This window comes from Acomys minous, assembly GCF_964271855.1.
Source record: "Acomys minous genome assembly, chromosome: 15".
Taxonomy (NCBI): Eukaryota; Metazoa; Chordata; class Mammalia; order Rodentia; family Muridae; genus Acomys; species Acomys minous.
The window spans coordinates 12,422,640-12,436,187 of NC_140497.1; the positions used below are offsets into that span (position 1 = coordinate 12,422,640).

Genomic DNA, 13,548 nt, shown 5'->3' on the forward strand with positions numbered 1-13,548 from the left:
TGCTCAGGAAACAGTTTAAACACATCATCCTGTTATCTGGATCATGAACCCTCTGTCTGGATCATGCTCCCATCAAGTGCGTTCACCAGGCTCACCGTTCTGCTTTCCTGCAGCTCTGTGTAGATGTCTCATTACCCATCAGCCCTTGCTAATGCCTCTATAGCAGTCATGGGTCTTTTTGTTTGTGGCTGCTGCCCAGGTTCTGTCAGTTTTACTCTGCGACCTGAGTTCCAAGGTGCTGTGTGAATTTGGAAGCATTGCTATTTTGAGGTTCCATGAGTCCTTTTTTTTTTTTCTTAAAGCACTGAACCCCAGTACTAAGGTCACAGAATGGAAGTTCTCTTTGCTTTTCACATACCCATGCACTCTGCCTCATGGGAAGAGTACTCCAGGCAAACTGCTAATCCTCCTAACAGACCAATGTGGACAAGCTGCGCAAACCATGGTGTGAGCCTGGTGAACTTAGCTCCCCAGCGCACACTGGTAGAACCTAGTTATTTACTAAGGCTGTCCTCTGTCACTCCTCGCTTTGGTGCAAGCTGTCATATGCCAAGGAATGTACCCACAATGACCGCAGCCTACCTGACCCAGCGGGGGGCTGCAAGGGCCAGAAGCAGCACAGGACAATGCAACTATGATTCATTTCTTTAGTAACTGGAATCATTGCTTTGGTGTTACTGTGTCACTAGGGGGAAGCTGATGTGAGAGTAGCAGAGGGCCAAGGCTGCTGCTGAGAACTTTCTTGGCTGCTGAAATAGCTCAGAAAATGATTATTACATCGTCTACACCCTTTTACTTAAGCTTCAAATTCTGTACTGTTTGTAAAAATAATGTCTCAGAAATAAATACCGCCAGCTCACGTACAGTACAGCCAGCAGCTTATTAGGAAGTTCTTCTAATTTCAATATCATTAAAGTTGCCAAAATTGTATGGAAAGAGCTTTTTTTCTCCTGTTTTAAAAACACTCATCAGTCACAGGGACTGGAGAGATGGCTCAGCAGTCAGGGTCACTTCTTGCAGAAGACCTTGCTGAGTTCTCTTCTCAGCTTCTCAACCGTTCCCAACTCTAGTTGCAGGGGCTCTGACAGCCTCTTTTGTCCTCTATGGGCACCAGGCACACATGTGGTATACATGCATAAATGCAGGTCAACATTTATCCATAAACATGAAAACAAGTAAATCTTTTAAAGTAAACAATAAAGGCCAGGTGGTGGTGGCACACGCCTTTAATCCCAGCACTTGGGAGGCAGAGGCAGGCGGATTGCTATGAGTTCGAGGCCGGCCTGGTCTACAAAGTTAGTCCAGGATAGCCAAGGATATGCAGAGAAACCCTGTCATGAAAAACCAAAAAAAAAAAAAAAACCAAAAAAAAAAAACAAACAAAAACAAAACAAAACCAATAAAGAACATAGTACACTGTCATTAATGTTTATGCCCTTTTTGCCTAGCACAAGTGTATGCAGCCCAAAGATTTTATTCCTAAAACACCAGAAAATGACAAAAGACTTCAGAAGAAATTTGAGAAAATGGCTGAAGAGCTACGAAAGCAAAAGACATCTCTAGGTAAGCCAAATCACACTTGCCTGACAGCTGCAGCAGCTTTAAGGGAGGAAGGAGGCCACAGCATGTCAGCTGCCCACTTAGACAGAGCAGTCACTGACAGAGCCTCTGGGAGGGCCAGTCAAGTAATCCACACCATGAAGTCAGTGGAACTGTTACCTGAGGAAGATCACAGGAGAAAAGAGCTCTCATTTCTTTTTTTCTTTTCTTTTCTTTTTTTTTGTTTTTGTTTTTGTTTGTTTTGTTTTGTTTTGTTTTGCAAGACAGGGTTTCTCTGTGTAGCCCTAGCTGTCCTTGGACTCACTTTGTAGACCAGGCTGGCCTCAAACTCAAAGAGTTCTGCGTTCGAGTGCTGGGATTAAAGGCGTGCGGTGCCACCACCCAGCAATCTTCATTTCTTTCATTTTGATTTTTACCTAATGACTAGTCTTTTTCTTTCATTATCTAAAACAGGCAAATTGGAGACAATGTTTACTTTTAATGCTGTAGGAAAATACCTTGGCTCATTTCCTGTGGTTAAATTCATGTGTGGGTGTGGGTGGAGGATGAGCAGTGTTTAGTAGGACCGCTTTCTGAAACCTAGATATAAAACAGGTTTTAGGAGCCAGTGCACACTCTGCCTTTCTGGCTTCTTGCTGGTTGTGTGATGGTGTACATGATGCCGACTTACCTGAGACCCAATGGCTATCTGTATAACTGAGGATGCCAACACCTATCATCGTGTAGAGCCTGGGTACCATTCAGGGAGTAATTCATGCCACATGCTAAGAGCTCAGCAAGGGTCAGCTGCCAGCTAGCTGTACTGGCAGTGCCATGGCTCACAGTTGGAGTAACACTGTCTTTGCGAAGAGAGGATGGCACTGGATGGGAACAGGACTGCAGTGGGGCGGAGGTGGGTGTTACAGGAGTTGAGCTGGTGAAGTGAGAGAGTTGACCCTTGTTTTCAGGTGATGGTTCTCCCGTCCTCCTGTTCGAGTCCCCCCCCTCACTGGCACGCAGCTCTGAATTTCCCACTGGGAGTCACCAGAGCACAATGAAGAGGAGACTGGAGGAGATGAAGGAGAAAAGGGAGAATCTTTCCCCTACCTGTAAGTGATGCTTTGTAAAATGAGAGGTGTTATTTTTGAACTCTGTCTAGATGTTTGTTTTCCCTTCTGCAGAGCTTGAGTCAGAGGACCAGGCTACACTCCCAGTCTCTTTTTAGTTTTGTTTTGTTTTATTTTGTTTTTTCAAGACAGGCTTTCTCTGTGTAGCCTTGGTTGTTCTGGACTCACTTAGAGGCTGGCCTCTAACTCACAGAAAGCTACCTGCCTCTGCCTCCAGAGTGCTGGGATTACAGGCGTGCGCCACCCCAGTCCATTTACCTAGATAGTTTTAGTGTGTCCTGACTTTAGCACTTAATTCCAGTAGAGACCTGGCTAGTGTTTCCATCCAGAAGGAATGCGCAGTGTTAGGCCTGGGGCCCACATGGAAAACGTGTGTTCTCCAGTTCCTCTCTTCAACTCCTTCATCATTTCTAGTATCTTAACTTTCTTTTTTCTTTTTCAAAAAATAAAGGAGTTGGAGAAATGGCTCAGAAGTAAAGAACACTTGCTACGTTTACAGAGGACTGGAGTTCAGTTCCCAGCACCCACATTGTGTAACTCATAGCTGTCTACAGCTCCAGTTCCAGGGGAACCAGTGCCCTCTTCTGGCCACTCTAGGGATCTGCCTACATGTGCAGTATAGACACACATATACACATAAATAATAATAAAAAATCTTTACAGAAATAAAATAACAAAAAAAAATTAAGCTAATCAGGTCTCTTTTAAAAGAAGGGTACTTTACTTAATGTATCAATTTGTGTTTTACTCTTAATGTTTCTAACTTAAGTAAGTTTATTTCTTAAGTATTAAGCACATTTTAATAAAATGATTAACAATGTAACTAAAAGAAAGAATCTTGACTCCCAGCTACTTGCACTCTCTCCTGGTAACCTATGTTTTATGGTTTAAGTTGGTATATTTTCCAGGTAGTTTTCAGAGTATACTGTGCAGTTGAAATGATACAGATGTTGCTTCTGTGTGAAGTTGTAACTTATTTTTTACTTAATTTGTATATATAATATGCTTTTTTGTTTGGTTGGTTTCTGTTAAATTGTTGTTGTTGGTGAGACAAGGTTTCTCTGTGTAGCCCTAGTGCCTTAGAACTGAATTTATAGACCAGTGTGGCCTCTGCCTCCCAAATGCTGGCATCAAATGTGCCACCATATGTGGCACATCGTATTCATTTTTATTAACCTTTTTCCTTTACTTACTACTGTTATAATTAAAGTGACTCATTTGCATCTCAGGCCCATAAGACAAGCTCTGTATCGCCATAGTAACAAATAAGACTGAGACCAAACTAAAACTTTTATTAGACACCATGAGGGTTTTACTCAGAGGGAGCAGAGGAAGGAGGTTGAAATTGGTACATAGCTCTATCCACATGGACGTCCACATTGGTTCAACATGTGTATAAACTGAGTTCGAGACTTGAAACCCCACAGCTGAAAGCCAGGTGTAGTGGAGCATGCTTGTAATCCTAATACTCAAAAGCAGGTAGAGACAGGAGGAGCAGAAGTGTAAGAACGCCTTGTGAGAATAGCCTGGGTTCATTATTAAAATGAGCCTATCCCCCCTCAAAAAAAACGAAAAACAAGAGCTCTCCCCTCAAAAAAAAAAAAAAAAAACAAAAACATAAACAAAAACACCCTGTTATAAGACTAAAATGTAAAAATAAAACCACTCACCAGGTAAAAGTGCTTGAGACTTAGTGTGCACAAAGGCCCGGGCTCAACTGCCAGCATCAAAACAAACAAGCAGCCTCAGCATCTGAGCACCTCTTCCTGCCCACACCTTCTTTGTACAAAAGTCCTTGTTTTTTAGTCATTTTTCTCAGGGGTGTTCTGAGTCTCTTTTAAAAACGACCTTTAGAGGCTGATTAAGTACAATTCCCAGAACCTGTGTTGGGTGGCTCACGGCAGCCGTGACCACGGCTCCATGGGATTCCGCTCCTCCTCACTCACGTGCCTGCACCCATCCACCCCCCCAAACATACACATACACACATACTAAAATAAATTTGTTGTTTTGTTTTGCTTTGTTCCTGTCTATTGTATGGTCAGCCTTTGAAAATAGCACCTAGAACCTCATTCATTAAAGCGCTGGTGCTCTGATATTCTCCCTGGAACTCTGGAGGTTTCTCAACTTCAACACTGCTAACTTGAGGGGGGCTGTGCATTGTTGGGGACCTTCTCTAAACCAGTACTTTCCCTCCCCACCTGTGATAGACATTGCCCCATGTCTCTGTCACCACTGGGGTCCTACTTAGAGATAAACATTAGGAACTTCCAGGTTATCAAATGAACTGAAAACTTTTCTTTAATTTGGCTTACGTTGTATTTTCAAACTCCTGTCTCACATATGATTCTGTGAATTAATGCATTTGGGGCAATGATTGATGAAGATTCATTTTGTCAGTCTTACATCTACTATATACTTTATGTAAATTTTATACTTGTATTATATTAAACTTAGACTATAGGTAAGAGTAATTTAATGTGTATATGGGATCAGGAGCAGAATACATAGACACGCTGTTGTCCCTGACCAGTAGGAAATTCTGCCATCCAATTTCAGTGACATGTCATTGTTTTATCAGCTTCCCAGATGCTCGAACAGTCTCAGCAGAATCCAAGTACCACTCTACATGAAGCATCTTTGAACACTTCCCATCAGTTTTTGAATTCAGGTAAAATTGTAATGACCTTTTTTTTTTTTTTAACAAACTTATGATTTGAAAATTCTGTGTGTGTGTGTGTGTGTGTGTGTGTGTGTGTGTGTGTCTATCCACTCACACTTGTACTTTTTCCAGTAGACTTACTGTAGACCCCTCGCTGGCATGGAACTTAGCATACAGACCCAGCTGGGCTTCCTGCTTGAAGTCTTTAGGGTCCTTCCCAGGGATTGGGGGTGAGGGTGGTTTGCTGTTGAATAAATTGCTCATTTCTAGAAATCCTGGTGACTATATATGAACTGATTTCAATGCAGTATAAACCTCATATATCTAAGAACAGGTAGCACTAAAGAGGACTCATTTTGTGTCTTTGATCAGCTCATAAAGTGTAATTATTGAAAAGAGCCTGTGTCAAATAGTGTGGGAACCCTTGCCTTAGCTTTCTTCCATAAGTCCATAGGAGGGCCTAAGCGGAGTCTCAGGAACCCAAAGTGCAGCAAGCGGAGATGAGCTAGGCTTTCTTTCTGTTAGTATGTGGCATACTCTGGCACTCTGTCCTGCATGTTCTGGGATTATTTACCCATTTATCTTCTCTTTCTGCTCAGATTTCTCTCCCATGGCTAAAAATGGTGATAACAATGCTGACTTCATTTGACCTGCACTGTTTGGGTCTCCCTGTATCACACACACACACGTACACGCACACGCACACGCACACGCACACGCACACGCACACCCCAAGTCTCAGTAGTGTAGCCTGCATCTCCAGTCCCATATTACCAGAGAGAAAACCAGGATGTGGGGAAGACAAGTAGATTATGCAAGATCCTGTGATTGTGAGTGATACACCAGGCTCTGACTTCAGTAGTCTTAGAAGTTCTGCTCTTAATGATGTGCCACACTGTGTCATGCTTATTGACGAGCGATTAATGTATTCCGTTGCTAAGAGTAAACCTCATATATCACTCCAGCTACTGCCTTCAGAGCACATCCGTACAGGCCCAGTGTCAGGCTGCGCTTTGCTCCCTCCCTTCCCAGAGCACAACTTCTGCATCCTTGTTGCCTCTGCTTTTCTCTTTTAAAGTTGAACTACTATTGTCTCAAGTGGAAGTTAGAATCTCAGCGTTGCCTCCAGATTGTGTGGTTTCTCTAAGATAGAAGCCCTCAGCCAGCCAGCACTGTGCCAGTGGAGAACTAGGTCTGAATGATGCCCACAGGTTCCCAGATGAGCGGAAAGTGAGGACTGCCCTCCAGTACCTCACAGCCTAATGAGAAGACAGGGAACCTTAAGCTCAGGGGAAATGTTTTATAGAAGCCCAAAGCCTAACCAAGCATGGTGGCACATACCTTTAAACCCAACCAGCATTCAGGAGGCAGGGGCAGGTGGATCTCTTGAATTCCAGGCCAGCTGGGCTACCTAGTGACATCCTGTCTTTAAAAGAAAAAGGTACTTTATCATCAGTTGCACATTTTGAAGGTTCTTTATTGATCTCTCCAGATGAATCCTTTACCAGTGGTTCTCACTCATCTTTTGATGCTCTCCATGGAGATGAGGAAAGGAAACTGGGAAGATCTTCCAGTGAGATGGCAGGGAAGGCATGCCCTTCTTCACCTGCATTGAGGACAAGCAGTTTTTATAGTTTGGCATTGCCCAACCAGCCAAGTTCTCAGGAAGTTCCAGACAGTCTTTCACAGGAGGGTACCAGCTGGCAGAAAGATGCTGCAGATGCTGTAGTTGATGCAGAAGGAAAGCCAGTTGCAGGCGTGTCGCAGGGGAAGCCTGATGAGAAGCAATGCCTGTCTCCTACGGTATCCACCATGGAGGAACACTTGGTACGTTTGGGATCCAAGACTTCTTCAGCAAAGAGAAAAAGGTCAGTGGACTTGGATTCACCTCCAAAAGCAAAACTCAAGAAGAGGTGCAGTAGGAAGCCTGGCCTGCCGATACAGTTGATCAAGTCTGACCAGAGCCTACAGTCCTCGACCGGGTCCGTCCGGGAGACTCCTGATACTGAGACTTCTTCATATGAGGACTACTTTTCCCCTGTTAATCTCAAGGAGAGGAATTCGGAGAGACTTCCTCCTGAGGCTCAGCCACTAGCAAGCCCTCTGTTCCACTGCAGAAGTCTCTCTAAGTGGGAGCGAAAAAACATCCTGGAAAAGTATGACTTAACCTGCATTGGTGAAAAACTCAGACCCATCAATATGGCTGACTTAATTTCAAAAAGGACTTCTAGTCCTGAGAGACCTGACAAGGAAGACGTGAGCACAGCTTCCGGTTGCATGCCTTTGGTGGGAGCATCTGCTAACGACAGCCCAGAGCATTGCAGGCCACCTGGCCCTCAGCTGAGGGAAGACATAGGCCCAGTGGGAAGCAGCCACCCTGCCGCCCTGCACAGTCCTGCTCGCATCACACCCTTGAAAAGACGTAGTACAGAAGCAAGAGAAGCAGTTGATGTAAGAGGCTCCCCAGAAGAAGCTACCGCGCCTCCCGTGTCAGCAGCTCCTGAAGGTGAAGCACACAGCGGTAATCTCAGTTTTGGAGAGGATTGTAACGTAGAAAAGCCCGTAGAAGAAAAGAAGAATCTATCCACAGGATGTAGTGAAAGTATGTGAATCTCATTTCCCAGGGATTTTTGTTCTGCCTGTATGTAATACTGTGTTCATATTTTAGATTTGTCACATCTTTATAATGTAAGTCCTTCCTTCTCCTCTTTTATTTTAAGGAACAAGTGTTTGATATTTCCCAATGTTGTTCTTTAGGGATAGATGGCAGGCCCTAAACTTTCTGATCAAATCCATTATCCTGAATACACTTCTCTAGGCTTTGACCTTGTGGAGTGAAAGAAACAGTAACACTTACTTTAAATGGTTGACGTGTACCTTTCCTGTATGCCTCTGTCACTTAGCATGACTATACAAAGACATGCCTGATAGAGAGATGAATTTATTTCATTTTATTTAGGTTCATTTAGCAAGGGTTTTGTATGTGAGGACTTTAGGAAAGAAACTGCCAAATGACCACTCCATAACTAGAGAGGGGTTTTTTGGTAAGTAAGAAAGAAAAAATATGCAGAAACATCTGGAAGAGTTCAAAACAGAGAGGAAGAGAAGAAGCAGGCTGGCCGTGGCCAGCGCTATTTTCCAGAGGAGAGGACAGCAAGAGAGAGACCAGTTCACAGCAAGAATGGTGAGGGGGCACGAGGGTAGCCGGAGATAGAGAGAGGAAGACGAGAGTAGCAGGAGAACCCGGCATCAGGGATGGAAAGACAGCTGGGATCCAGGTGAGAAGGGCCAGGATGCCAGGATGTAGGGGCTTTGTGCTTAGGAACAGGAACCGAGGGAGCCTGGTGGCCCTGGGAAATTTGATAGTGTAGCCACAGATATATGTCACAGAGCCATATGTCCCTTCTGCTACACATGAGGAAAATGACAAGTCAGTGCGCTTGCCCTTTTGAGTGTAGGGAATGGAAGGTACCCTTCAGACCTGTCATGTTTCTACTGTAGAACTCCAGAGAGCATCAGCCTTGATTTTGATAACAACAAAAAACAAAAACAAAAAAACAAAAACAACAACAAAAAAAACCCAACAACAACAGCAACAAACAAACAAAACGAGAAAGAAAGTTTTAAAATTTGCCATTAATGTTTTCTTTTGAAGAAACTTTGGGAAATGTTAAATAAGAACAATTAATTTTAGGATATTTTCCTCAATTAAGACTTGAGCTGTGTGTTGTGGTGCATGCCATTAATTCCAGGACTCAGAAGGCAGAGGCAGGCGGATCTCTATGAGTTCGAGGCCAGGGTAGTCTACAAAGCCAATCCAGGACAGCCAAGTTTACACAGAGAAACTTGGTTCAAAAAAACAAAAACAACAACAAAGATTTTGGTTATGAGGCTGGTGGATGCTCTTCCAGAGGTCCTGAGTTCAATTCCCAGCAACCACATAGTGGCTCATGATCATCTATAAAGGGATCTGATGTTCTCTTCTGGTGGGCAGGTGAACATGCAGACAGAGCACTCCTACATTTTGAAAAAATATATAAATAAATACATTAAAAAAAAAAAAAGAATTTGGTTATGGATCTCCAGCCCTCAAGTAAGAATTTGTTGTGGCTTTGATTTCTGCTTATTTTGCTTTAAGACTATCATTGAAGTAGGTTTGTTTATTCCTATCTCTAATTTAATTATAATTATGAAAGTGATTTATTTGTTGAACAACATAATAATAAACTATATGATTATAGGAATTTAGACAAAGGTTGCAAAAATATCAACAAATTTTACAATTGAAGTTTTACAGTCGAAGCCTTAGCGTTTGACCATTACTTAAAATTTGGCTACAATTGAACATGACCAAACAGACTTGTCATCATTTCTACCTTTGAGGTGGTTTTAGCCACTATCGCTGTAACAGAAGTCTTAGGGTAACATGATCACAGATCTATCTCTTTGAATATAAGCTCACCCAAATCAGCTCGGAACATCAATTAAATGATCTTTAGATTTTTAGCTTGGCTTTTGAATAATTTATATTATACTTATGATAATATTTTGTGTCAATATTAGTATGTGTTCTCAAAATACATAAAATCACATTGACTGCAGTAAATATGAAAGAGTATAATGTTTTGGTAGTTCAGAATATCCTGTCTTGAGTTCTGAATTTTTATCTTGTTTAAAAGCATTTGAATGTTATATGATATGCAAATATAAATTAAGTGGGATACAACTGGTTCCAGACAGCCTGGCACACTGTAAGCCCCAGCACTACAGGTGAGCAGTCGCTAGAAGTAGGTGTATTTCTTCATTCAGGGCTCAACCTTCCAGTTCACAGTCCTAAATGGCAGGCTTCAGAAACAGCATGAAGGGCATGGGCACCAGGTGGCAGTTCAGTACTTGGAGAAAACTGAAAGATCTAGTGATGAAGAAGTGGGTCGGCTTGCTGGTGCACAGGCAGGTACTGATATAACTCAGTTTCACTCATTGGAAATGTTCCATAAACTGTCGTGTCACTACCACAAGACACAACATAGGCATGTAGAGCAGGAAAACACCTATCTAGCCTAAACCTAAGTACCTTCTTTTATACTGTAGCATTAAGACTCATGAATGTTTTACATTGTCCACTCTCAGGCCAGCCTGGCCAATCAGCTCTTTGGGGATCCACCGTAGATACACCCACAAATCCTTGAGCTGAAATGGAAATTCCATACTTGCCCCACTGGTGCCAGGAAGGCTGCTTTGAGCGTCAGCTGGACTCTCCAGACCCCTCACGTTGAAATGAAAGGCTTTTCAGTGTCTGCTTTCATGTCACTTTTACTCGTTGACTCTAAGATGGTATGTAGTAAGGCTTCTAAAGAAAGCTACCAAGAAGGCCAGCACTAGACATGAAACAGTGGGGTATAATCACTAACTCTTCATGTTTTTATTCTTTAATTTTATGAACAATAATTGTTACAAAGAATAAACTTTGCCATGCCAAGTTTTCACTTTCTGCCTTGCATTAATTCCTGAATTACTATTGAGGGTTAGTTGTAGACCTGTTATGTCTTGCACATCCGTCTCGTTTGTAAGGAAACAGCAGAGAAGGAAACCATCTGCACCCATACCTACAATGGGTTCTAAATTCACATAGGACACGGTGTCAGCTAGTGAGTATACAGTGAGGAAACTGCAGACATGAGCGCTCCATGGAATGGGTTAAAATTTTTATTTTAGATATGAAAGATAGAGAGAGAGCAACCAAAGGCATCTGGAAGAGTCTAGAACACAGAGAAAGTAGACTGAGCATGCCTAGCAGACTGGCCATAGCCAGGGCTAGGGAATCCGGAAAGCAGAAGAGAAAACAGAGTGAGAGACTAGTAGGAGAATAAAAGGGCGTAAAAAGATAAGAGTATAGTGAGATGCTGCGCGGGAGGAATACAACCTCCTCCTTATAAAGAACACATGGTATCTCGGAGGAGCGGAGCCTGGGGAAGTGTGAAGGGCCATGATGTAGTGTGGACTTTTTTTTTTTTTTAACACATTTTTATTGAAAATTAAAAATAATTCCTATTACATCTCATTTTCTATCCCATCCCATGCATCCTCCCATTCCTCCCTCCCTCCCACTTTCACCCCAATCCCCCTTCCCTATGACTGTGGCTGTGGGGGACCTCCTCCCCCTGAATATGGTGCTAGGGTATCAAGTCTTTTCTTGGTAGTCCTCTATCCTTCTTCCGAGTGCCATTGGGCCTCCCCCACAAAGGGACATGGCCAAATATGGGGCACCAGAGATCCTGTGAAAGTCAGTCCCCAGTCTCCACTTAGCTGTGGAGAATGTTCTGTCCCTTGGCTAGATCTGGGTAGGGGTTTGATGATGACTGCCCGTTTTGTCCATGGTTGGTGCCTTAGATCAAGCAGAATCCCTGGGCTCAGATCTACCCATCATAATGTTCTTCTTGTAGGTTTCTAGGACCCTCTGGGTCCCCCTACTTTGAAAGGTACTTATGATGCTGAGGGAGCCTGGCAGCCAGGATGGGCTTTGATATGCAGTCACAGATAAATATCAACAGAGCCGTATGCCCCTTCTGCCAGAGGGAAGGGGAAAGATTCCTTTAGTAGAGGGGAACCAGTGTCACACGTCCCTGAGGAATGCTGGCTTTTCCATAGCCACCAGAAATCCTCCTGTGTGGACTGCTTTTTGGAGTTTCCTTTGGGCCTGACAGTGAGTAGAGAACAGTGACACGAGAGCATGCATGAGTGGTTCCGTCAGGCACCCAGAAGGCCTCTCTCAGGAGGTTTTACCGATCCCAGGCCAGGTGTGAGGGTGGGTTTTTATCTGCTGGAGGTAAGTGCAAATGACTGAACATTCTGCAGGAAGGAGGAAGCCACCACAGCAGCAAAAAGCCACTGAGCCTCTGAGGTGGGGGAGGTGATCACAAACGTGGCAGGAGTGAGATCCTTGGGACCTGCCCTCCCCAGTCAGACAGGGCGTTCCAGTTCTCCAGTGTGGGGAGAAGCTGCGGGGGACTTGGAGCTGGAGTAACCAAATCTGACTTGTTTTCATCGTAACCCTGGATACTTCGAAGAACAAACTGTGGTTTAGTGTGTTTGCTAGAAGCAATTACTGTCAACAGTTTTTCCTTCCAGATAACTATGTGTATATAAACACAGAAATGAAATATATTTAAAGGGATTCTCTTGCATACATAGAACTGCATTATCCTGCTGCTTTAAATTGGCCTTTTAAAAACTCTCAACAATGTCGGACATAGTGTTCACAGCAGATATTTGTTTCTTTAGTATAATCTATATTGAGGATCAGTGGCAAGGATAAAGATATAGAGAAATATAGATAATTATAAAATTAGATAATTAAAGACATTTTTTAAAAACTTATTGATGAAATTTAAAACTGAGTATAGTTTTTGGAATGCATATCTGCTCTTGAGCAGATTTCTTTGTGGGGGCAGGGGAACAGGGAGAATGAGTAACCCTTGTAATTTCATTGGAACTCCCATCACCTAACTTGATTGCAAATAACTCTTTAAGGTATCTATCTCATCCTGAGGATGCCTCTTCACAGAAACTGGCCCTGTCCAAGCCTAATGCCAGCTCACGAGGGCATGATTTTCAAGCCTATTGGGTCCTAGGGCAGTATTTATGTAATTGCATGTTCCCTTTCCCCGTGTGCCTCTCAGCCGGTCCTTATCTTGTGCATGCTTCCCTTGGCAGTGGGAAGCTAGGCAGGAGCTCTTCGATGGTGCAGGTAGGGAGAACTTGCAGTTAGGCTATCGCTCTGTTCTTCATTAGGGCCGGGAAATACTGTAGGAACCGTAGTCAGAACACAGAAAGAAATGTCTACACCCACTTTGTGCGGGGATGGAGGTCTTGCCTTTTGTTTTCCTTCCTGTGTTTACTTACTGGAAGCAAGATCTTACTAGAGAGCACACTTGGGCTCCAGTTAGTAACCCTCCTGTGACAGCCTCCGGGATGCAGAGACTTGTATATAGCAACACACAAGGCTTCACTTTATCTTTTGGCAATCCAGGATAGGAATTTTGAAGAGCAGCTTGGTGGTTATTGAGATGACCTTCTGCCTCTGCTCTCACATGACGGCAGTCTGAATGGCCCAGGAGACGAAGTCTACCAGTTGTCCTGAGTGTGTTGGTATATGGTGACGCTCCTGTTTGTCTTTCACTGGTGATACTGATGGCAGAAGCACCATATGTCTCACATGAA

The 13,548-nt window shown here is 43.4% G+C and overlaps 1 protein-coding gene across 5 annotated transcripts in view; it reads left to right on the forward strand.

Moving 5' to 3' along the window:
* MCPH1 (microcephalin 1) overlaps positions 1–13,548 on the forward strand; it is a 208,454-nt gene that overhangs the window by 20,877 nt on the left and 174,029 nt on the right. For all 5 annotated transcript variants that reach the window (XM_084759286.1, XM_084759288.1, XM_084759287.1 and 2 more), the window contains 4 exons: positions 1,449–1,563; positions 2,508–2,648; positions 5,248–5,337; positions 6,821–7,930. In XM_084759286.1, the coding sequence (XP_084615412.1) occupies positions 1,449–1,563; positions 2,508–2,648; positions 5,248–5,337; positions 6,821–7,930 (1,456 nt within the window). The remainder of the gene's footprint in view (positions 1–1,448; positions 1,564–2,507; positions 2,649–5,247; positions 5,338–6,820; positions 7,931–13,548) is intronic.